At 39.3% G+C, this 25712-nt stretch overlaps 1 protein-coding gene across 1 annotated transcript in view; it reads right to left on the reverse strand.

Moving 5' to 3' along the window:
* Positions 1-25712, reverse strand: part of Gmds (GDP-mannose 4,6-dehydratase) — a 515369-nt gene that overhangs the window by 259494 nt on the left and 230163 nt on the right. Inside the window, exon 7 of the mRNA XM_021180416.2 lies at positions 24613-24740. Coding sequence (XP_021036075.1) covers positions 24613-24740 — 128 coding nt within the window. The remainder of the gene's footprint in view (positions 1-24612; positions 24741-25712) is intronic.

Here is a 25712-nt window from a genome sequence, read left to right on the forward strand (position 1 = left end):
TTTGGTGTCCTATGATTAGAGGATGGTTAGAAGAATCGCTGGCCTCTATTGACTAGATAGTCCCAGACACTGCACGCCTCCAATCAAAAATGAAGAGCAAGCATGTCTCCTGACATCGATGGACGTCCCCAGAAGTAAGAATTACTCCCTTTGGAGGAGAAAGGTCATTACTGAAAACTCAGCTGAGAGGATAACCAGAGAGTGGCCTGAGTTCCCACACTTTAAAGCTTAGTGTGTGTAAGGGAAACAAGACTGGAGAGACAGGATGAAGGAGGTGTCTCCAAACTGGGGGCACCATGCAGAACTGACAGAAGTCTACAAACCCTCTAAACTTTCAGCATGGTGAGTACATTTGTGCTGTGAAGAAAGAAGGCATAAGGGATGAGGAGAAAGAGGCAAAACTGAGGCCCAAAGGAACCTGTATGATACCTGGTGCCATCCAAACTAGGCAGCAATGTGAAAAATCTGAAATGGGGGTTAAAGGACCAGGGTTACACTTAAGATGATGGCTTGGGTTTTGTGTCATCAAAAGTGTCCTTATTATCATCACAACCATCAAACAGGAAAGAAAGCCATTTCCCAGCCATAGATGATGGTCACAGGGTTGAACAGGAAGGTGGGACTTGAGTGTCTGTGGAAGTGGAACTCTGGTGTTCTGAATGAGAAATGTCCTCCATAGGCCCAACTCCTTGAACACTGAGAAACTATTGGAGGAGGTTATGGAGCCTTTAAGGGATGCAGCCTTGCCAGAGCACCCCCTAGACTTGGCTCCTAAGGGCTTATCACCTTATCGCTCTTCTGTTCTCCCCATAGCCCCCGCATTCTTCATGTAGTTGTGATGTGATCTCTCAGTTTCCTGTCCCAGCACCATAGACTTTTTCTATAGTATTCTCAGTCCAGAACAGTGTTATGGCTCAGCACGAGTGACTCCACAATTCTTTCAGGTTTTGCAAGTGTGATTAAAATGTTCAGAGTGAAAGTACAAATACAGACTAAAAGGCGTTTACAGTTTTCAGAATACAATGGAAAAAAGTAATCATTAAAAAAAAAATACCAGATACCAGCATAAAAGGGGGGAGGGAGCTTTGGAAAAAACCAAACTTTCAACCACTCAACTGTCAATAAAAAACTGAAATATATAAAATGTAATTATAAGTGAATCAATTATTTTTATAATAAGTATGTATGTGTGGACTTCTAATTTTTAATGATGGCATTTTACCCAAATCTCTCCTTTAACAATTATATAGGTTCAATCTAAGTTGACTGCTGTGAAATCTGTTTTTACATAACACCAAGCTTATGAACACCAGCTAAAACTACAGCTTCATGAAGATAAATACAAGCTTTCCTCTGCTTCTCCTTGGATCTCCCTCTCTTCAGAGTTCTTCTGCACAACCCTCTGTGTAGTGAGCTGTAAACAGGCCAGACGCACAGCAAACAGTCATTGCTAATGTTTTTATTCTCTGAGCTGTAGTTTTCCTTAGTGTGTTGTGTCATATTGAAATGATAATCATGCCTTTTGCCTTTGGAATGGCTTAGTTCCATACAGATGTGGTGGCATACTTAGTAGCATTTAACTTTGTGATTAGGAGAAAACTTAGCAGCACCAACATTCTGGCTGTGCAGGGAGGAAGTCCAGCAAGCTGTGATCCCAACACTCAAGTTCAGTAAATAGAGGTGATCCACCAGGTTAAGGAATACCTCTACTAAAAAGGCGGGCAGGTCACCAAGAAGCAAGCTAAAGCTCCACTGAACCACAAGAGAACACACTTAGGCCATTTCAGGAAATGATGGAAGAAAACAGAACTTTAACAAGTTTACTATAAAATATATCACATTTCAAAGCCTAGACTCAAACTCCTCACAGCGCAATGGAACCGCAACTCACACTGCTCTGTAAGCATGACCTCATCCTGTTAACGACAGCATCACTTGTAGCTGGCAGTAAAGAAGGGGTGAGAGCACAGCCACTCCTCTAGAGCCGCTAGGAAACCCCCTCAGGTGCTCTCTGGTCCGTAGCAGAAGGTCCCCACCCATCTACAAATTTGCAACTGGAAATGGGAAATGACTCTGTTCTCTACATATAGAGTTGTCTTCTAGAAAGGACAACTTTGAGGAACAGGGAGCCATATTGAGCCAGTAAATAAAGAGAAAGCCTGGAGGTGTGGGCAGTCTCCTCAGGGTCCCAACACAAGGTAGATGGCCACCCAAGAACAGGCAGTTAAGCAGATACTGAAATAATTTAACAGAGACCACCATGTAAAGTCTATTTCAAACACCATCAAAAATAGTCTATGAAGGAAAAAATCGCTGATATTACAGTGGCAATCATGTGTAATATCCACCTCCTCTATTTTAAGAAGAAGGCATTTATGATGATGAAGAAGATGATGATGGTGGTGGTGATGATGATGTGTGTGAGAGATAATGATGATGATGAAGAAGAAGAGAAGTGTGTGTTATAAAGAAGTCAGTCTGGTTAATATGTCAAGTTTCATAAATCATTGAATTTCCAAGTTGTCACACTGAAGTATAATACAAATAAGATAGTCATCTCATGAGCATATGATGATGCATTTTCAGAAACTAAGGCCAACTTCTACTAGTTTTTTTCAGCTAATATGATGATAATGGAGTTTGGAATAGGAGAAGAGATCAATATATAGCCAGGAGAACAAAAGGTCCTTTTGTCAGTTCTGGATGTGTAACTAAACAAATCTTTACCTTTTTGGTCTTTTTTCCCATATGTCGCCAGAGTAAAAGTTTCTGGTTGTACTTCTCTGTGCAAATGGAAATGTAGGGTGTCGCCTGCAGAGAGCTTAGATATGCGGCTGTATCAGAACCTATACTAACCCAATAGTTAGTCAGTGGGTTAGACAGTCAGTTTGTTCCTTCAAAATGTGACTGCCAACAGAAATGTTTCTTCAGTATACATCAAAAAGAGAAAGAAGGGCTGGGGAAATGGACCAAGAGGTGAGAGAATTTGCCATGTAAGCATGAAGTCTAGAGTTCAAATCCCCAGTGTCCCTGCAAAAGCCACCGAGGACTGAACAAGCAAGGACATTTAAAACAAAGAATGCGTAAAAAATAAAAGTAATTAAAAACAGCTTATTTCTCTAAAATTTCCAACTCCTAAAATGTAGTCTTCACTCTGCTATAGGCTTTTCAACTTCACTTAAGTTAAAATATAGATTAAAAGTCATTGGTAATCATAAGTTATTTATTGACTAAGCAATAAGGCATGGAATGGTAACCCTGAAATTATTAATATCTAGAAGAGTTGAAATACACATTTATAGTAAGTTGTTTGTCTAGATAATTAACTAAAATAAGAGCTTGAAGAGACTTTAGAAAAAATAACATGCCTTTTGGATCCTTAAAAATCTCAAATGATCTGCCAGTCTTACGTAATAAGAAGAGGAATATGTAGAATATTTGGAAGAATGCTGAAAGTATTATCTCTGAGTCAACTTCAATATGTAAGTGACTGAGAAAAAAACCACCTAGATACTATATATAGTCACTTGTGACTAGTAAAGTCTAAAAGACTAACAAATCCTTAAACAATGGGCTTCAGATCAACCAAAGAGCACACATGGGCTGGTCTGTGGTCTCCTGCTACATATGAAGCAGAGAACTGCCTTGTCTGGTCTCAGTGGAGGGGGTGCAGTTGATCCTGTGGAAGCTTAATGCCCCAGAGAAGGAGGATGCTAGAGGGTTGAGGTGGAAGTGGGTGGGTGGGTAGGGGAGCACCCTCTTAGAGGTGAAGGGTAGGGGACATGGGGTAGAGTGCTAGTGGAGGAGGGACTGGGAAAGAGGACAACATTTGGAATGTAAATGCATAAATTACTTTTCATTTCCGTATTAATGCAGTACTGTATAATGTGGAGAATGGGCTCAGACTTAACATGTATCTTCATTTTAACTCAGCCAATAGGAACTTAATGCAGTGCCTTTTGTGGATGGTTATGTGGAATGATGCAGGCCTGGGAAGCACAGGGAGGAAACCCCCGGAACCCCCCTCATCAGAGTGAGCTTCCTGTGAAAACAACAGAAACAAATGAAAAAGCTCCACCCACAGCGTCCTGTCAGTGAAATGCACAGCAGAGCAAATCACACATCAATCATAGAACATTGATTTTACATCAATGAAACATTTATTTGGTTCGTGTCCTTCAGTCTTCTTGATTAAAACAAATTTAGGATATATAATACTCTCCTTCAGTTAAGAACTGAGTATACACAGCCTGAAAGTTTTATTTTATTAATTTATTTTCCTTCGTTGGAAAGTCCTATTTTCTGCATACTAGATAAAGTCCATCCAAATGCGCTGATGGGTGCCTCCCTTTTTATACCCTCCCAATCCTGAATGCCTTTCTCTCTGCCTCCTCCATATTCTTGGGTGGGCAGGAACCTGGGAGACATGGCCACCAGGCAGCCGGCTGCTCTCCTGCAGCACATCTGGGCTTTATATCAGGCCTTTAATTAATCCTCAGTGAAAGCCACAGTATGACATTTTGACTGGGCAGGCTCCAGCTCTGGACAGGTCTTGATTTATTACGACTGAGTCTCAACCAACTTTGATTTATTTCAGCTTTGGGGAGGAGGGCAGGCTCAGAACAGAAAAGCCCTGTTGATTGTCGAGCACGTGATGTCAGGACAAGACCTCCAGACTTCCTAGGGCTGTAGGGCACTAGGAGTGGGGGAAAATGGCCTCAGAAAAAGCTGTTTTTAAAAACCTAACATTCAAATAACATGAACATACACAAAATAGAATAAATGTAATCAGTGGGAAGAAAATAAAGTACCTGCATTTGCTGGGTGACAGGTACAGTATAGGATGCCCTGTCTTACTCTGGAAAAAATGACTGCCCTGAAGTAAATCAGACCCCTCATTTGCACCCTGCAAGGCTGGGTGGGCCCTCCTTGCTGAGAGCTGAGGAGATTTACCATCTTCAGAAAGAGGAAGGCTTCTGGGTTGTTACCTTAGATATCCTTTCCTCAGGCAGCCAATATAAGTAAAAAGAAAAGAGGGTTATTTGATTAAACAAAAACAAAAACTTATTTGACTTGATTAATGAATTAGTCCTGGACAATCAGGATGAATTTCCTGGCTGAGGCCTTGACAAGGACCTGTGCCCACTGCCTTATCCTTGAACAAGGCCTACCAAAATGGTGACACCTCTTCACTCATAATCAGCCCATAGGTTCGCAGACCTGTTGATGGTTCTCTACAGCTTTCCCAGGACCTAGATCATGCCTGGTGTCCTTCAGTGTTCTTTGATAGAGGATCTTTGCTAAAATAGCTCCACCTCTTCCCTGGCAGATGGTGTAAATAGAATGGGCCTATCTCCATTGTTGCAAAGAGCATATAGCTAATGGAGGACACTGCCAAGCATCTTTAGAAGCCAAGTTAAGTTCCCTGAAAGTGAGAAAATGTTGTGGAAAATGGTCATAAGAGAAAAAAGGAAGTAGAAGAGGATATGGAGACAGAAGAAATGGAGGAGGCAGTATGGCTCAGCTCACAGCATAAAGGAAAGCCGTATAGATAGTATAGGTAAGTATACTCATGGGAACCACATGTGTCCTACGTAGTTTATTTAACCAAGATGAGTCTCTGATACTTCAGGAACAAAGTGGGAATCAAATACATATTCTGCAGGAAAGGCTTGTAAAGCCTTTTCTACCCTTCACACGGGGCTCTGCCAGTGCCAAGGAACCAGGCTGTCACATTTGGAGGACCTCAAAGTACTCATGTACCTGATCCAGTGCCAATACCTAAGCCTGAGGTATGCGTGCTGGTGTCTGAGGATGACGCCACGGCATATCTATGAAAAGGGAAAGGTGTCTCTGGGAAGAAATTTGGATGCTGAAGTGAAGTCTTAGTCCCCAGACAAGTATAATAAGTCTCTAGCACACTTTCCTTTATCTATGAGACTGCTCTTTGCTGGAATCCCCCAGTTCCTACTGGTCTGCAGACAGGAGGATGAGGGCGAAGGACAGTGATTCCCATGCTTGTGTCTGCAAGCACACACTCTGACATCAGTTTCCTGTGGGTATGTTCTTTATTTGGTTACAGGTTTGTTTTGAGAATCAAGGTGCTCCACCGGTGTGTGTGTGTGTGTGTGTGTGTGTGTGTGTGTGTGTGTGAGACTCACAAATACATATAAATTCCTAAAAATACTTTAAAGGGAGATTTAAGTAATTAAAAAAATGCATCACCGGCATAGGTGTATAAGCCAAGAAATGTGTCATAAATACTCTTAGAATTGTCCCACCTCAATGAGATCTTTAAAACATATAAATACTTCCTCTTGGACACACTCGCTGGGACTCAGAAAGGAAACCTCCATGTCCAATGCTTTGGACTTCCACCTGAGATTGTCTTAGAGCAGCAAATACAAGAAAGATATGATTTTTCTCAGAAAGGTTTTCCTTGTCTACTACCCATCAGACACTCTGAGTAACAAGCGAGAAATCAAACATCACACCAGAGCCCAGGACAGCTTTCTTCCAGGTCTTTGCTTTTCCCCAGACTCACTACTCAATTTCTCTAACACCATATGCCCCATTTCATAGTACCTACAAAGTCCTCTTCTTCCTCTACTGTTTAACCATCCGGAGTCCCTGAGTTGCATGCTTTATATGGCTTCTATGCATATTAATAAATTTGGCTAGCTTTTCTCCTATTAGCCTATTGTCTCTTTATTTCAGCAAACTCAATTATTAGAAATGTTCAGAGGAAAAGCTTGAACTCTCCCCTACTGTGCCTTTATTTCCCCAGGTGAACAGACCAGTTGCTCCATAAAGCAAATGGCAGTGATTTGCTGAGTATTAGTAAACAAGTCAATTATGGTATTATCATGAGAGATGCCTCTGGGCCTCCAGGAAGCTAGCATACATTTACAAAAGTACAAGTCAAGTTATAAGGTCAAATGGGGTTATAAAGAGCAAGATATATATCTACATGTAAAACAACTGCCAAGTAAGTTGTGTGTGTGTGCTTGCATGGGTGTGTTTGTATGTGTGTGTTGTGTAAGAATTATAGGACCCAGGACCTCTGACCCAAGCCTTATATCATTTTTATACATATCTCACATTTTTTCCACTTAAATGTTTAGCCTAAGGTAATTTAAAAATGTAGAGTTTTGTTCTAGAATCCTTGTCTCAAGACTCCTGATATTCTAGAGAAGCATAGACTTCATGATTCTTGGCCACATACAGCTAGGCACCTAAGAATATCTGTCATACTGTTATTCAAAATTTTATGTAACTGAACATTACAGCAGAAATTAGGTATCCTGGCCTAAAACCCTTAGCTTTAGCTCAGATGTAGGCATAGCAATGAAGGGAAGGCATGTTAGACCATAGCGGTGATAGCATGCTTCTCTCTGTGATAGAAATGTGCCAGGAAAGCATCTCAAGGATGAGGCTGATGAACTGGAAAAGACATCTGAACTACACTGAAAACTGAGATGTGTGCCACGCCAGTAATGTTATACATGCTTGTAAACATGTCATTAGCAACAAAATGAATGTAAGTCTTGGCCAAGTTCCTTTGCACCAAAGAGGGCTTCTGCAAGCCTGTGGTGTGGCAGTCTTCAAATGGAGTAAAATAAATTAGAGAGGCAGGTGCTGCATAAAAGCTTCCAAGCCTCAGTCTACTTGACAACTGAGGTTCTGAGCTTTCTGATTAACCACTAGAAAGAACAGTCCGAAGACTCAAACATATAGATTGTTCTTATAATTGCTTCTATGTCAGAACTGTATGTTTTGCTAGGTCCTTTACTAACCTCAGGGTTGAAGAGATGACTCTGTAGTTAAGAAAGCTTTTCTGCTCTTGCAGTGGACGTGAGTTTGGTTGCCAGCACCCACACAGCGTGGCGTGCAAATTCCTATAACCCCAGCTCTCAGGAGTCTAACTCACTTCCCTGGTCCCCAAAGATACCTGTTCTCAGGTATTATATATCTACATCTACATATACACATACATATATACATTCATACACACACACACACACACATATATAATTAAGAATAAAATAAAATCTGTTAAAATTGTAAGCTACTCATTTTTTTAAATTTTTAATATTTTTATTACATATTTTCCTCAATTACATTTCCAATGTTATCCCAAAAGTCCCCCATAGCACCCCCCACTTCCCTACCCACCCATTCCCATTCTTTTGGCCCTGGCATTCCCCTATATTGGGGCATATAAAGTTTGCAAGTCCAATGGGCCTCTCTTTCCATTGATGGCCGACTAGACCATCTTTCGATACATATGCAGCTAGAGACAAGAGCTCCGGGGTTCTGGTTAGTACATCATGTTGTTCCAACAATAGGGTTGCAGATCCCTTTAGCTCCTTGGGTACTTTCTCTAGCTTCTCCATTGGGAGCCCTGTGATACATCCAATAGCTGACTGTGAACATCCACTCCTGTGTAAGCTACTCATAAACTCCCAAGGACTTTCTATGAATGTAGCTGCTCAGTTATGGACTATTATCCAGCAGTCCCTCGATAAGATTCCATCCTGACTGCTTTTATCCACAGATAATCTTCTATAAGGCTGATGCTTTGACTGCATGTGGCATTGCCTATAGTCATTTCTAAACTTCCCTAAGCATTTTCCTTGAGGAGACTGGAAGAATTTCAATGCTCCACTGGGGATATAGTTAGTATGGCTGGGGCCCATCAGCTGCTCAGTGGAGAGAGGTAAGAATCACTGAGACATCCGTGAGGTGAACAACCACAGAGAAATGTGCACAATGTAGTCCTTGACCTATCAGAAAACAAACCCTAAACAAATAACCAGCATTCATGATGGCAGGTACTGTCTCACAATGCACCCTAAGTATGTTGATTTCTGGTGGAAATACAATGTGCTAAATTTCACTGAAGTTTCCAAGACTTAAAATGAAGAAATATTAACTTTCTTGATAATTTAAAAATATCTTTTACTTATGTAAATAACATTGGAGGCTGGTTGAGTTAAATATAGTAGTAGCATTATTATTTTTTAAATGTTTGTTATTATTTATAAACGTGTGTGCACAAAAATGCCTGAGGAGATCAGAGGCATGTTAGGTCCCCTGGAGCTGTAGTTACAGGCAGTTGGGAGCTGACTGATACAAATGCTGGAACTCAGTCCCAGCTCCTCTGCAAGCACTGCACATGCTTTTGACCACTGAGCCATTTTTCCAGCCCATTTTATTATTTAGTATTTTAGTGTGGTTGTCAGAAGGTTTCTTATTTAGTATTAATAATACTTATTACTATTGCTGGAGACTAAACCCAGACTGTGAAAAGGCTAAGTATGCATTCTTGCACTGAGTTGTCCCCAGACAGAAAATGTAGCATTACACAAAATAATGTACCTTACTTATGTAGCTTAAATTGTATTTCTATCAGAACATACTTTAATTAGCTTCTTTCATCCAGTGTTGTAGACAGAAATAGATGGCAGCTTTCTGTAGCCCAGAATAACTGGTGAAAGTTGTGGGGGTAGAGGAGGAGAGATGGTATCAGGCTATATAAATTCTTTGTCACTCAGGAAATGCACAATGTTAGAATACAAAAATATACTCTGTAGCATAGAATACTACATTCTATAATTGGTGTTTAAAAACATCACTAATTTTATGATCCCTACATGGATGGTGTGTCTCTTAATAAAATCACATTCTTAGACTACAAATCTAAAATCACACAGAAGTCTAGTGCCTTATTCTGAAGAGGGTAAAATCAAAGTGGTCCCCCTGTTCTGAGATAGAAAAAGTGGTAGCAGAAAGCTTAGGACCCCAAATCCCACTGAAGGAGCACTCCTCACCAAAGCACACAAGCAGCTGGAATTAGCCCATAGACTCAGTGGTATCTCCATAGTTACAGTTCAAGAAGAGAGTAGGAACTATAGTGGAAGGTTGAGGTTCCATGCAGAGATAGTCTGTGGAGGCATGTGTTTATTCACTCACCTAAACACTGAAAACAATGAAGCAACCACATAATGAGGCTGATACCTGCTGGAAAAAGTATGTTTTTATCTAGAACAATTAAGTATTTAAAAATTTTTGCTATAGAAAAGATGATTTAATTATTTCAAGAAAAATCACAGATGGCTAGAAATGTAATTTAATGGTATATATAGTATTTGCTTCTCATACAGGAGGCCCTGGGTTTCTTCTCTAGTATCCCCCTATCTCAACCCCCAAAGGGGTGGGGATTATCAACTGATGAAGTAAAAAAGACACTTTTTTTTAGTTCTATTCCCTAGAAATGGCTTATGACCCTTCTGTGTTACATGTAGCTGATCTGATTTACTTCTGTATCTCAGTCACTGAAGTACCTGTCTAAAGCTTTCTGCTATGAAATACTTTTCCATAGAGGTCATTAGAGGCTATAAGAGGTAAAGGGAGGTCTGGGACAGTTTTTGAGCAAGGGAATTAGCAAGAATGGCACATCTATACTTGATGTGGGCCAAAGACAGGGCTACAGGAGAGTAGCAGTTCTAAAAGGAGTCATCTCTAGAAGCATGTTGACATCTTGCAGAGAACAGCAGGTAAAGCTTGAGCTGTTCTATCTTTGGACCATTAACACAGGATGCTGAGTCAGGCTATCCCCCCAAACACCTACAACTAAAAAGAAATGCTCAAATGAAAACTGGCATATTAAGTATACTCTGTGGGTTTGAAGAATGTTTCCCATCCCAAAATAAAAACTTAAACACTAAGAGACAGAAGTGGTCACTTAGCTGATAACTATGTTTTATAACCTGGTCTGTGTTATAGCTGGGAAATGGCAGAGTAAACAGACTTTTCTATTTTAATTCCCTTTTGCCAGTTCCTTTCTCCTTTTTTTTTTTAAAAAATGTGGAATCTGTCAGAAAAATGGCCAGAACCATGAGCACATGATATACCTCTACGCCACACTGGCTTACTTTCAAGGGAAAAGAATTTACCCAAGGAGGATGTTGCCACACACATATAATAGTGGCAAGCACCATTCTGACTTTCAACATGAACTGAAGCATTAAAAGGATTCAAATGTTCCTCATTAACTTTTATTAGCCTCAATTTTTAACTTTCTTCCTCCCTCTTAAAATTAAATCTGAATGCCCTCTCTGACTCTGCACAACTCCAAGCAGCACCAGGGTTGAGTGTGTCTTCACAGGACCATAGACCAGTCAGGCTACAGAGGAAGTAATATCTCAAAGAATTAGATCCGCTGTTACAGAATTGTTTTCAAAGCCTCAAACCCCTAGTACTTTCTCTATGCGCACATGTAAGGTTATATTTAAACATTTTAAATAGCATCTTTGGTAGAATAAGAGCCTCCAAATCACTTTGGCACTTGCCACTTATGTTGTTAATACCAAGGATCTACTTAGAGGATGTGCAAGGCTCCATTTTGTAGGTCTTCCTACGTGACAGGCACTAGGGCAAACACTGTCCATTCATTATCTTGCCTAGTTTCAAGTACAAACAGCTGTGAAACACCTTCTTCCCTGGGGCTTTAGCTTGGAGGTAGCACACTTGGTCTAGTGTGCCTAGGATCCTGGGTTCCATTCCCAACAGCAGCAGCAGCCTCAAAACTCCACCAAATAATGATCCAGATGTGAACTCTAGAGAGGGTTTGTCATGAAACAGGGAGGCAAGGGAGAGAGGAAAGAGACAAAATCTTTGATGGTTGTTTGTAAGACAAAGATGCTATATTAAAACATAGCATCTCATAAAATGGAAGCCAAGGGTCAGAAAAAAATTCAATATTGTGGGTTATCACAGTATAAAATTACAGACTTGTAAACTGTGGTTACATTTCTGTGGAAATAGGTCAAATGATCAATTGATAATTTTTGTGAAGATTTAAGCACCAAAGTAGAATTAAAAATGCTTTATAAAAAGATTTATATGTATGTGTCTGCATGTGAATAAGCACACATGTGTAGGTACCTTCAGATCCCAGAAGAAGGTATAAGATAATATGGTTAGACAGTTGTGAGGTACCTAACATGGTTGCTGGGACTCAAATTCCATTCCTGTAGAACAACACTGAGCACTCTTAATGGCTAAGCTATCTCTATAGCTCTACAAACTGAACTAGAAAATTAGATTTAACTCACATCTGCCAGACAAAATGTGGACTCTGCACAATTCTTTCATTATATAATTTGCACATTTTTTATTATTTTATTTCTTATTATTAATTTTAATATTCATTATTAATTCCAGCCTTTATTGTTAATGGGCCTTAGTTCTTTCTCCTCCTGGTACTCACTCCAGGTAGCTTACAATAATCTATAACTCCAGCTTCTCAGGTATCCCATATCTCTGGTCTCTGTAGACATCTGCACACATGTGCACATACCCACAGACAGACAGACACACAACATACACACATGTAAAACTAGAATATAAAAATTAAATAAGTTTAACAGAAATCTCTTCCCTTAAAGAACAGAAGAGCAGTTTAATTCTTTTTGAAAAGACAGTATTCTAGCTACAGGGGAAAAACAAACTAGAGAGTACTATGTGAAGAATGACAACATGCAATCTTCCACCTTGGAGACATCATACTTGTAAAAAGCCCAGAGAATCTAAGTCTGTAAATTCCCATCACTGGGGTTGAGCTGAAGACCACCAGTGTAACACCGCCTCTCAGAAAGCCGCAGGGTGGCCTTGCAAAATTACATAGGACAGCAGAGAAACAGGAAATGAAGCCAGATGGTTCTGCTGAGAGAGATTTTTTCCCCCTGTATGAATCCAAAAAAGTACTAATAGGTCAAATGCAAAGATGCATAAAGAATAAAATGGAAATCTAGCAGGAGATGTATGTAAATGAAGCAAGTCAGTTTTGTATTTTGTTCCAATTACATTAGTAAATACATGCTAAGAGAAGTTATACAGTAGATTAATCCCATAGGTCTGTGGTCTGTGGTTTTCTTGAAGGAAAAAGGGCACTGAGGATGCTGTGGGGGTACTGCTACAATGAAATGAAGCTAATAGCATCAGAAACAATATTTTAGGTGAACCTTTAAAGATTTATTTTTATTACTTTAAATTAAATATACGTATCTGTCTGTGGGTTTATGCTTGTGGGTTCAGGTGTCCTCAAACCAGAGGCTAGAATTGTAGGTGGTTGTTAGCCACCTGACATGAGTGCTGAGAACTGAACTTGGAACCTCTGCAAAAGCAGTAGACACACTTAGCTGCTGAACCAACTCTCCAGCCCCCTCTCCTTTTCAAAGAAGATTTTTTCATTATTTAAAAATTATGTTTTAGTGTGTGATACTATTAAAGTGGGTATGTGCACAAGTGTACTGTTGTCTCCACAGGCCACAGGCATTGACTTTTCTGAAACTGGAGTTACAAATGAACCTGCTGGATGTGAATACTGGGAATAGGACTGGAAACTGAGTCTTCTGCAAGGTAAACCATTAAATATAGTCTAAAATAACTAAAGTGTGTACTATGGATTCTTATATGCCTTGTAAAGACTGATTATTTCTAGCTCATAAAAAGTCTACAGGCAGGATGACACCTGACATAGAAATCTAAGCTGGCTTCTTGGGTGGAAAAGCATATGTGCAAGGCTCTGCTAGTCTATACCTGTGCCACAATATACACTTGAAATTGAGCAAGTATCTGCTAGGGCCCCTGGCTTTGTTTGAACAAACACTATCTCCAGGAGAGTACTTAGCCCATGTCTTCAATTAGAATTTGTACAGCACAACACTTGGATGCTTAGATGTCTCTCCAGCAAATTGGGATGAGACATACATGGGGCTAACGAAATTCTTGAGCAGGAAGTTGGAGCTCTATGTTGTTCTTTGTCCTGACTATGGCCACATCTGACTACATGGCCCAGATGGAAGGACATAGGACAACAAGAGTTACTGTCTACTTGTAATCACAGAGGGCTTGGAAGGATCCTAAACACCCTGTTCTGGCATCTGTGAGACATGTGTTGGCCACTAATTGCCAATACATATGAACATATGAAGCAATTTCAACAACCAGTCTGAATGGACATTGGGATCATCAGATTGTAAAACTATTTTATAAGAAACCAACAGTAAAATATTGAATAATGAAAATTTTTATTGTAATGGAGGAGATTGGGAGACAATACACAAGGCTTCTTCAGTGTCTGAATTGGACACACGTATGAGACTGACCTGGAAGGGATTTGTTGACTCAATTTAGTTACTAATAAATGAGCAGAGTAGCGGGTGCTATGGGGTATTGGGAAGATACAAATGAAGATTAGCCAGAGGGCCAATGAGGAAAAGGTAAATTCCTTTGGTAAATTAAGAGAACAAGAAGAAAAGAGGTCTGTCCTTAAGAAAGATGTTTAAGAGGCAACTCAGGGCTGATCCTGACATCCTAGATCCTTAAGAAAACATCAGTAGTGGGGCACAGTAACAGCCCAAGGAGTTCATGGAGCCCATGTCCACAGCCCCACTCATGGAAGCAGAAAACTGGGGTAGCAGGAACAGAACTCCAAGCAAGGCACAGTTCCCTGAACACCACTAATCCTTCCACATTTTAGAAAGATGACATAGCCCCTGGTGTGAGAACACAAGGTAAAGGGCAGGCAAGGGGGCCTACCTGGTGACTTATGTTCCGGGTTTTAGATTTGTGCTTGAGTGAGAAAGAAGGACAGGACCTTACTAGACTTTTGTGAGAATAAAATGAAAATTGTAAAGTACTTTAAGTGTTTTACACAGTAAACAGTAATTAGTAACATTTTCAAGGACATGAAGAGGCTAAGTGAAAATTTTAAGTTAATAGTATTTCAGATCTGGGAAAGGTGTTTTCACTCTTCCTCAAAACACACACTCTAGACCTGATGAGGAAACCCAGGGCTTTGAGATTTTAGGTAAGCTTTCTACCACTGAGACAAAAACCCCAACACCAAACAGTATTTTCTTAAAAAGAAATATTCAAAAGGAGCTCTCAGAATTGTTGGCAAACACAGGAGTGGGAAAGACTTCTTTGCTACTCAGAATTAGCTGCCCAGCTACTTGGGCTGTGCTGAAAACCTCGGGGTTCCTACCTGAGTGAAAACTGTCAGAAAACATTTTGTTGTTGTTGTTTGTTTGTTTGTTTTTGCTTGTTTTTATTTTCAAGTAGGCTGTCAACTATCTAAGTCTGACTTACATAGTTTAGCCTATTATTCTCATGTGTACTTTTATTCCATTCTACATGGAAAGCACAGCTTCAGAAGAACCAGTAAGTGAGTGTCTATGTACAATACAATTCTTTGTATGCTTCTTATGATCTGCTAATGCACAAAGATATCGAGTAGGGGAGCTTACATTCAAACTACTGTCTGCCCTGTCACAGATATTCTGCTGGGTGAGCAGGTCCCAATCTGACACTCAGGAGAGAGGGAAGGAGGAAAAAAAACAAGGAAAGAAGGGGATGAAAAGAGGGGAAAAGAGAAAATAACTGAGAATCAGGAAAGATAAAGCAGCTAAGGACAGAGAGTCAGGGTCTAGGAAGTTAGAATAGATCACCTTGAAGTATCTAAGCAACTCTACTTTCTTTGAGCCTTATAGACTCTGAAGATCTCAGGGTCCTATGCTATACACACTTAAGCAAGCAAACCTGCAATTCATCAGGGATAAATTTAATAGATGACTTGCTTGTCCAAGCCAGTCTAGGATGCTGTTTCCCAAAAGCCCTGACAGTAACCACAATGAAACTTTCAGCTCTACTGACAATAGGCAATGGTATTTAAACCACCCGCCCCTTCTTGAATGTTCTTTGGCTGTGTTTTGTTTTCTTTTGTATTTAAAGATAAGGATCAAATGAAATGAGTTCTGTAAAACTTGTCTTTCCTGTACAGAGGTGATATCGCCTTCAAATTACATGATTGTACAACTATTAAGTTAATATTGAAGAGGAAGCTTGCTGCTTAGCATGTAGGACTCTTGCCTTTGTAACTTCTGGCTCTTCAAATATTTCACAGTGGTTTTCATTCCACTTCTCCTGCTGGTGGTAGATACGGGGAGAATTAGAAGGCCAGTGGAAAAACAGGACTTTAAAAATAGTATTATTATTATTTGTAGCATCAAGTGAAAAGTGCATGGCCATGCAATGGTCACCATTTAAAGTCAGCAGAGTAAGCTGGAGATATAGCTAAGGGGTTAAGAGACGTTGCTGCTCTTGCAAAGGACTTAAGTTTAGCTCCCAGCAACCAAATGGCTCACAGTCATCTGGAACTGGAGTTCTAGGGAAGTTGACATCTGGTCATCACAGGCACCAGCCATACATGTGCTACATATATCCATGCAGGTAAATATCCATACACATACAAATAAAGTAATGTTTAAGTTAGTAAGAAAGGGCTTTGAAATCGTACCAGACACCAAAACCAGACCCAAATCTAGAACTAAAGAGTCAGCAACAACAGGACTGAACCCCTGCACAGCACGAAGCAAGGACTTTGTGGAGGGAAGAGCAGCTTCTGGTGCCAGCATTTTCTTATGGCTGTCAGCCAGGGACAAAGGTTTTGTGGGAGAAATCAAATGCAAAGATGCAAATCACAGGATATTGAAATCCAAAAGTACAATACTCTTTATGGGTTTAAGTAAAGATCTGGTGAGAACTTCCTATATTTATGCTCAAACTCAAAATTTAAAGATACAGTTACAACCATCAAGTCATTTTGACATAAAGGAGATACCATGTGATGAAAAAGAACCACGAAAGTACTGGGATCCTAATGTTTGCCTTTTCCTGGAGAATAGAAGGTAATATTCTGGTGCAATGAGCTTGGTGGCTTGAGGTGGGAGGCCACAGTCATCTGCCTGGAATGCCTCCTGTCTAATCTAACACAGGTGCCCAGCCACCATCATTATGTCCTATGAGTCAGAGGCTTCCAGACAGGCTGAGAAACTAGGACTTATCTTTTTAACATGAAGGAGTCATGTGTGGATGCTTCAGTCCTCCTTAAAAGGGGAACAAAATACGGAAGGAAATATAGAGACTAAGTGTGGAGCAGAAACTGAAGGAAAGGCCATCCAGAGACTGCCCCACCTGGGGATCCATCCCATATAATCACCAATCCCAGACACTATTGTGGATTCCAAGAAGTACTTGCTGACAGGAGCCTGATATCATTGTCTCCTGAGAGGTTTTGCCAGAGCTTAACAAATACAGAGGTAGATGCTCACAGCCAACAATTGGACTGAGTGCAGGATCCCCAATGGAGGAGTTAGAGAAAGGACAGAAGAAGCTGAAGAGGTTTGCAACCCCTTAGGAAGAACAATATCAACCAGAACCCCTAGAGCTCCCAGTGACTAAACCACCAACCAAAAAGTACACATGGAGGGATCCATGGTTCCAACCACATATGTAACAGAAGATGGCCTTGTTGGGGATCAATGGGAGAAGAGGCCCTTGGTCCTGTGAATGCCCCAGTGTAGGGGAATGCCAGGGTGGGAAGGTGGGAATGGGTGAGTGGGTGGGGGAGCACCCTCATAGAAGCAGTGGGAGGGGAGGTAGGATAGAGGGTTTCTGTGGAGGAAAACCAGGAAAGGGGATGACACTTGAAATTTAAATAAATAAAAGATCCAATAAAATGATTTTACCTCTTCCTTTTCAAAAAACAAAAACAAACAAAAAAACCCATGAAGGAGTCAAGCAACCAGCACAAAATGAAGTCACATCCACCAAAAACCTCATCTAACAGCTCCTTTCTTCTTCCTGTATAACCTGCTTTGATTTTTACCCTTCCTGTGAGGTTATTGTTAATAGGAAGCTTTAAGGTTACATGGATGTAGCTCCAAGTTCTAGGACATACTTAAGCAAAGCAGAGCCCTGGCTTCCATCCCAAGCACCTCACACACAAAGAATCTGTAAGTAAAATGTTAATTATATTGAAAACATAGACCCATATTAGAAGGTAACCTACTCCCTAACTTTGAATGTTGGAGTTAAAAAAAATGAGAGGGGAAGAAATGTAAAATCTGAAAGATTTTCAGTGACTACAGCACCTACAATAGAAATCTAGGTCTACTTAGAGGAACTGTCCAGTAAATGAGATCCCAGGAAGCTGGGCTAACCCATCAGCAAAAACGTTTCCAAACTGCCTCAGGCCACATTATCAGACACAGGAGACACTGGGCTTCTTAGTGCTGTTTTGGTAATTTTAATTATTTTTGTAAATCAGGGCCACTGAAGCTTGCATGTAACATTTTTTTCTGTTAACTCAGGTACCATATTAAAGAATAAAGTCTAATAGTTGAATCTAAATTCTAATTTTCTGCTGTTAGACGAAGCTGGCATAGCATAAGATTACACAGATATGCCTGTGCTTTCTTTACAGCAGGTCCTTGCTGGAATCCTGGAAATCCATCATACATCAACAAAAATGTGGTAACCATGTTCAGTAAGTAAGAAATACCTTAGTGTAACCAAATATCCACAATAGCACATATCTCATATGTATGCCTCATTTTATATTTTAAAAGGGTGCCAGTTTACAAAGAAATGGTCATACATTCACTCACACTCATTCTGTACAAGGCCCTAAATTAAGGCTTTACTGAGTCATAGTCTGAAATATAGTCCCAGGCCTATGGAAGACCACTGCGACCTCAAGCAAACTTGTAGGAAGAATACATTACTGACCATCTTATGCCTATGCATAATTGGGCATTAAAATGATTAAAGCCAGTTTCATTATGCAGAAAAAATGTGCACAGTAAGCAAAGAACTACATGATCTACACCTATCAGCCCAAACAAAGAATCACTTGAGTTATGTCCTTAGTAACAACTACTTTCTCTCTCTCTCTCTCTCTCTCTCTCTCTCTCTCTCTCTCTCTCTCTNCTCTCCCTCTCCCTCTCTTCTCCCCCTCTCCCTCTCATCTCTCTCTCAAAAAAAGTCCCAAGCAATAATCAGGATCCTAGACTGCCTCTCTTCACTCTTGAGGCCCTGACTTCTTGAAGTGTAATCTGACATTGCATTCTACAGCTTTGTTTTGGATAAAGTCTCCCCGTTACTCTGCAGTCTGTGTGAGCTTTTACTGAAAATTGGGTGAGCCTTTATTTCAATTCTATAAAGGACAGACCCAGGAACCTGCAACGCTTGCCCAGACCCCAAAGACCAGTCACAATGTTGTTGCTAGATTCCACTGGAGAGAATAAGCAGAAGAGACATTTCTTAGTGTGGAGTAAATAGGGGCAGAGAGTAAAGTATGTTTCATTACTTAAGAGAATGTTCATCTTAGAACATTTTGGTTTTGTGGCTTTGGATAAAAAGGCACAATTAAATGTTTGTATTAAAGGGTCCCCCGAGGCTAAGCCCAGGAACCTGGGCTCAGTGTGGGTACCCTTGTGGTCCAGCTGCTCTGCCAGGTTCCATGAGAGTACACCATGTAATTTAGGTAAATGCTTTCCTGCAGTAAAAGTGATCATAAGTAGGACACAGCCAAACTATGCCCGATAATGAATGTAAAACAGGGATTTTGCCTTTAGTATTTTGTTTGTTTGTTTTTGTTTTTTAGTTTGTTTTTGTTTTTTTTTTGCGGGGGGTGGGGGTAGAGGCAGAGAATAAAAAGAGTGCAGAAGAGATAAACAAAAAGGAAATGGGAAAGAAAATGAAAGAGAGAAGAGAAGAGAAATTTAGAAAGATATATTTGTAGTATTTGTGTGTGTATATAGCACATGAATATAAAAGACAGTATTGACTGCAAATACATTTTTTACTTTCCAAAATGCACTGGTGTATAAGTGAAGTGCTGGATGCTAATATTTGGTTATTTTCATACAAAAACCTATGTGTGAGCTTAGATGATATCTTATGTGATGGAAATATTCTATCTGCATTGGACAAGTAAGCTTGCTATTGAAATTACAGAGTTTGCATTCATTCATGGGAGGAAGTAGACATCAGGTGGGCAAAGCTGGACGCAGGGAACCTTGTAGAGCACTGGAGGTCTACATACAAAAATGGAGGTGGTAGCCAAGTATATGGGGAGAGGAGATGGAAAAATCTTCAGTACAGGGGATGTGACTGAATCATCTAAGCGTGACAAGAACTTTTAACTCTTTCTGGAGATTAATCTTGGGGACTAGAACCACAATCTTTTTCAGTGTGCATGGCCAGACCCATGTGTAATCATTGAAAACTTGTCTCCTCCATGGGAGTGGTTAGGGGACAGAAAAGAAGTGACTGATTAACTGCTACTCATGAGAACCTTAAATGTGATTTACAATTTCCTAACCCATGCACTAGGCTCTCTACCTATATAATATGCAACTCCATTCTATATGCTTTTCTATCCCCTTAAATCTGATATCATATGTATATACAGGTACACTCAGATACTTCATAAGCTGCTTTTAAAAAGTTTTAATGCATCTCTACTTGCATATATCTGTGTGTGTTGAATGTGTATATAAATGGTCAAATGTGTCTACATATGTGTGCAGATGTATGTGGAAGCCAAATGTTGATATCAGGTATTTAATTTAACAGATAGGCAGGTGCCAATCCAGCCCAACTTTTGTGTTGATGTTGGGGTTCTGAATTGTGGTTCTCATGCTGCATAGCAAACACGGTATCTTGAGTCCTGGTTTTTAAATCTATTGCCATGTGCTTCATTTTATATGTTTAAAATCAGACTAACTGTGTGATCTAAAATACATTCACACTCATGGTCAAAAAGTGAATAATTCAGGTGAGAAATACAGACAGGACAGGCGTCTTTGACCAAGACTGTGACTGAGATGAGCCCATACTAGTTTGGGAGCATAGGCAATGATAGGCCATTATTTCTAAGCTATAAAGATCTGATCATACGAAACATAGACTGATGACTTCATATTTTTCTTGACTTGAAAAAACCAACAGACTGAAAATGTTGAAGCTTTTTCACATAGGGTAAGATGTACACTAGCACATCAGGTACAAAGTTCCATTCCAACACCACACACAACTTCACAAACATAGTGCACACAAACACACATACACATTTGGGTGTGAGTGTGTGTACACCATAATTACACATATATACCATATATATATATATATATATATATATATATATATAAATGATACATACTCTATATATACTTTGTTCTGTAGACAGATACTATATATGTGTGCATGTATATACATATCTATCTATATAATACTTTGTATATATATACACATCGCACATACACATACTATACATACTATATAAACTATACTCTGTATACTACCACACAGACGAACATACATGTTCCATTAGAAATGAAATCTGCTAACCTTAAAGGGAAGTATTAAAAACAATTTTTTAAAAATACTGTCATTTCTATGTTGTTCTAGCAAACTAAACATTTCTAGAAAGACAACTTGAAAAACAAAAGCAGCTTTATTTAGAGAGATAACACATGTAACAAAATTTCTACATTTTTGAAATGTAAAATGTAAAATATCTAGACGTCGTAACTCTCCCCATTTTGAAAAAGATGTAGTATTCACACTCACAGGAAGTAAACACACATTTCCCTGACTTGAATTTAGAGAATTATACACAATAAATTTGACATGCCATCTCCAGTGTTGACTGTCTTTTGTCATCACTGTGTTGTAAAGCAAACATTTGCATGTCTTTACAGATATATACACCAGATTATGATGCAAGCATTAAATTTCTCTTAAATTAGATGACAGGACATTTATCAGAGATCTCTGACTTTTGGGGGTATGAAATGCTAGCAGCAGCCTGACAGAGAAGAAGTGGTTGTAAGGTGAAGAAGTCAGTTTTCTCCAGCTCTGTAAGTCTACTCCATTGCAGAACTTCCTAGCATTTACTATAAATGCTAAGGATTGGAACTCTCATGCAGTCCATAGGAGGAAAATGTGTGAGGGGAGTGAAAATTACATGCTCCTCCGAGACTTAGCTTCTGCATTTTGCCTGATACAGCTAGGAGGATAGCTCTATCAAGACTTGAGAATTATCCCTGCTAGAATACTATCCTACAGACTTCTGTTATTCTTCAGCCTTACACAGCAAGAACTAAAAAAAAGGAGAGAAGCCTGGGCTTTCATCTCCACGGAAACAGAATATTATACAGATGCTTCTGCTAATGTACCTATTCCCTTTAGCAACATAAACCAGTGAGAATAGTGGCATAGGCACAAAGCTTGGGCTGGAAGTCTTGTTCCGGTCCAGTGCAAAACACTATGCCCTAGTCCCCTTAGATCCGTTATCTGTACAGAATGTGATGCCCATTGTTCAGGAATGTTGTGCACATTATACAAGATGATGTATAGAAAATCCTCAGTCAAATTTCAAGCACTTCATAAATGACTATACTTCACATAGTTTTTATTTCTACCATTACCATTGATGTTATTCAGCAAGTGCTCCTAAACAACACCAAAACATTGTTCAGTAAACTTGAATATTACCTGATTTGTCTCTGGACAGTAGAACTCCCCAGTGACATCAGCTTTGGATATGAAAACCTGTTAAGGATTCACACATTTTTTTTCAGGTTCTTAAAAGGTGGTACCTTTCAAGGGAGATGAATCCTCTTGTACTAACAGCATACCTCTGAATAGCTCCTGCCAATTAGCTTATCCAATATCTTTTGGATAGAATTATACTCCAGAAAATTCTATCAACATGGACTACAGCCAGAGCTTGTTAATTAAACTGTTATCAGCATTTTATTTAAGCATATGGCACCACTTTATAGAATGTTATTAAGTATTTGTGCTTGTTTTTGTTGAAAAGGTTCGTAGTCATGAAAGCTTGGGTCCCTATCTCAATCTAATCTGGCCACATAGCACAGTCAGATGTCATATGTCTGAGGCAGTCATTCATATATATTTTTTAAAAAATCATTTATCTTTGTGTATTATATCTTTCTTTTCACTCTTATGTGGCTTTAAATAAAGTATCCATGATTGTTGTTAGTAGCAATTAGAACTGTGACCAGAGAATTTCTCATCTGAGTCCATGTTAAAGGAAATTAATTCAAAGGCTCCTTCTCTGACTATATTCCATCTTTGCTACAGCACTGACAATGACAGTTGGCTTGAATAGAGCATCTGTGACACAGCACACTGCCACACTCACTCAGGGCTCCTTCAGTGTTCATGAGGGTAGAGTAGCTCCTTTACTATCAAGATTTAATAAATTTCTGAGTTGTAACACAGTCTCTTTCTTTGTTCAAATAATAAAATATAATAAAATAATTGAAAGTAACTCAGTCTATTTTATTCTTGAAGCAAATAAGTTTAGAGAGAGTGTTCTCGGCATTTCTAAGCATATGCAGATGTATAACAGAAGGCAAAGCACCAATGAATACTACTGAGAAAATAACATGCTTATGTTATAATATTTCTCTTCATTTAAGGTCAGCTTCTCATATCCACATCTCATTCTCTGCTTTCTTATCTTTTGTAAAAGTTTGAATAGTTTTGATATAGTAATCTCATATCTAAGGATACCTACTATAAATGTTTCTTTGTAATTAAAGCTTAGAAGGCTACCTTTAAAAAAAGCAAATATTACAGTATTCTAATTTTTAAATCATAATTTATGTGCATAAAATAAACTAGTACTTCCTGCTCAAGTTCATGCATAAGTTTAGTTGTTACAATCAAGAATGGAAAAACAGGTGAAGCTAACCTTTGTGTTAACAGTGAACTGCAATCTACTGCCTTTTGTAAATGTTCTCTTTTGGATTAAATCACTGCACATGGATGCTGGGTCCAATTTCTAGAAAAAATTCCTTTAAGACAGAGTCTAATGTGAGCACAGGAATATGTGAACAGCTGTGCAATGACAGGGAACTGATGACATTGCTTCCAAGCTAGTTTATGTCTACTTATCAGCCAAACCAGCCACAAACCTGACATGGATATTTAAGAGCATGGTAGCCAGAGCAAAGAAAAATTGATTTAAAAGAAAAAGAAAACTACACTCTTTGCACATAGCTCAGTAAACAAAGATAAGGTAAGCTTATCTTGATAAGAATTCTAAGAGTGGAAAGCTTTAACTATACCAGAGTTAACTTTCTATTTAGCTATAACATATTACCTCGCAATAACAGAATGGGTAGAGCTCAGTGGGATGCAATGACAAGAAGTATGACGCTTGCTTACAACCTTAGTACAGAACCGAAAGCTCCCTAACACCAGGACTTGAAGAGGATTGGAGAGACTCCATATCTAAAGGTCTTAGATTAAGTAAACCAAGATTGGATATTATTTGTTGAAGATTTCATAACTAGTAGTTTTGTGAATGTTGTGGCAAAGAAGGAAATATGAACTAAGTCAGGTAGGGTGAAAACTTTAGAAAATGCATGATACCTTCCAATACTATAAACATCAACATACACATCTATCATTCAAAGCACTGGCCAGCACTTTCATTTTGGTCAAAAATAGAAAATTTGAGAAAGAGTTCCTTGATAAGTAATATTCGCCAGTGTACACTTCTGAGCCCCAGAACTGAAACAGTTTATGGCAGTTAGCCGCCATATTTGTGTCAGCAGAAGCTTCTTTCTGACCACTTCTAGGTCAAGTTTCTCACTGCCGGCCTCACATTTAAAGTATAAACTAATGCAGGCAGCTTTAATGTAATGAGTCAGTTCCTACCTCTACATAGTCCTTGGCATGGCCCCAGTCTCGTTTGGCATCCAGATTTCCCAAACTGAAACATTCCAGTTGTCCAAGGTAAATCTTAGCTACTGACCGGCTAATTTTTCGAGTAACAAAATTAGCTCCTAAAAGAGAGACAAAAGATGTATTATCAGTAGAGTACATTTGACATTTCACAGTATCAGCCTCTGAGCATTTCTTTCATCCCATTACCTCCCCCTAAAATAACAATATAAAAAGAAGAACGATCATTAGCTGTCATTTGGACAAGTTAAGAAGGTCTAATTCTAAGTGTCATATCAGCTCTACTTTCATAACAAACATTTCTTCTTTGGAGGATGTCTTAACATTCCTAATTTGCTGTTTCAATGTGTAACCCAGGCTTTAGGCCAAAGAAAAGCTATTGGAATGCCAGTTTTTAAACAGAAAATTCTAAAGGGTTGTATAAAGGGAAATGCCAGAATGGAAGACAGACATCTAAGACCACCCTGATTTTTTTTAAACACAAACATCATATATTTCTATTAATAAGGCTATTTTAGGGCCCATGGGAAGAGAGAGGAAAGTAACCGTTCACAGGGTAAAACTAGTTACAGGAAAGCCAACAGGATTTTCTTTGGGCTGCCTTTCTCTTAACAAAATAAGTGGTGCTCACTCTCATCCAGAAACCTGCACATCCATCCAAATATAAAGAGTCATACAGTTCTAAGTCAAGAGTTTCTCTGTACCACACTTACTATAAGGTCACTTTCCAATTTCATGTAAATGTCATCTACAAAAATTCGCTTCTGAATTTTGTACAAATATTTTGAATAAACCACAATTTTAAAAAGTACTGATTAATGACCATCAATCTTTACTTTTATTCTTTCTTCTTTACCCATTCCTTAAGATATGTAGTCTCACATTGGATATGGTGTTATAGACCTGTAATATCACTATTAGGGAGATTTGAAACAGGGGATCATGAATTCCAGGCTACCCTGGGCTACATAGTTAAGAATTTATCTCAAAGCTAGGCGGTGGTGGCACATGCCTTTAATCCCAGCACTCGGGAGGGAGGCAGAGGCAGGCAGATTTCTGAGTTTGAGGCCAGC

Source organism: Mus caroli, chromosome 13 (genome assembly GCF_900094665.2).
Source record: "Mus caroli chromosome 13, CAROLI_EIJ_v1.1, whole genome shotgun sequence".
NCBI lineage: Eukaryota > Metazoa > Chordata > Mammalia > Rodentia > Muridae > Mus > Mus caroli.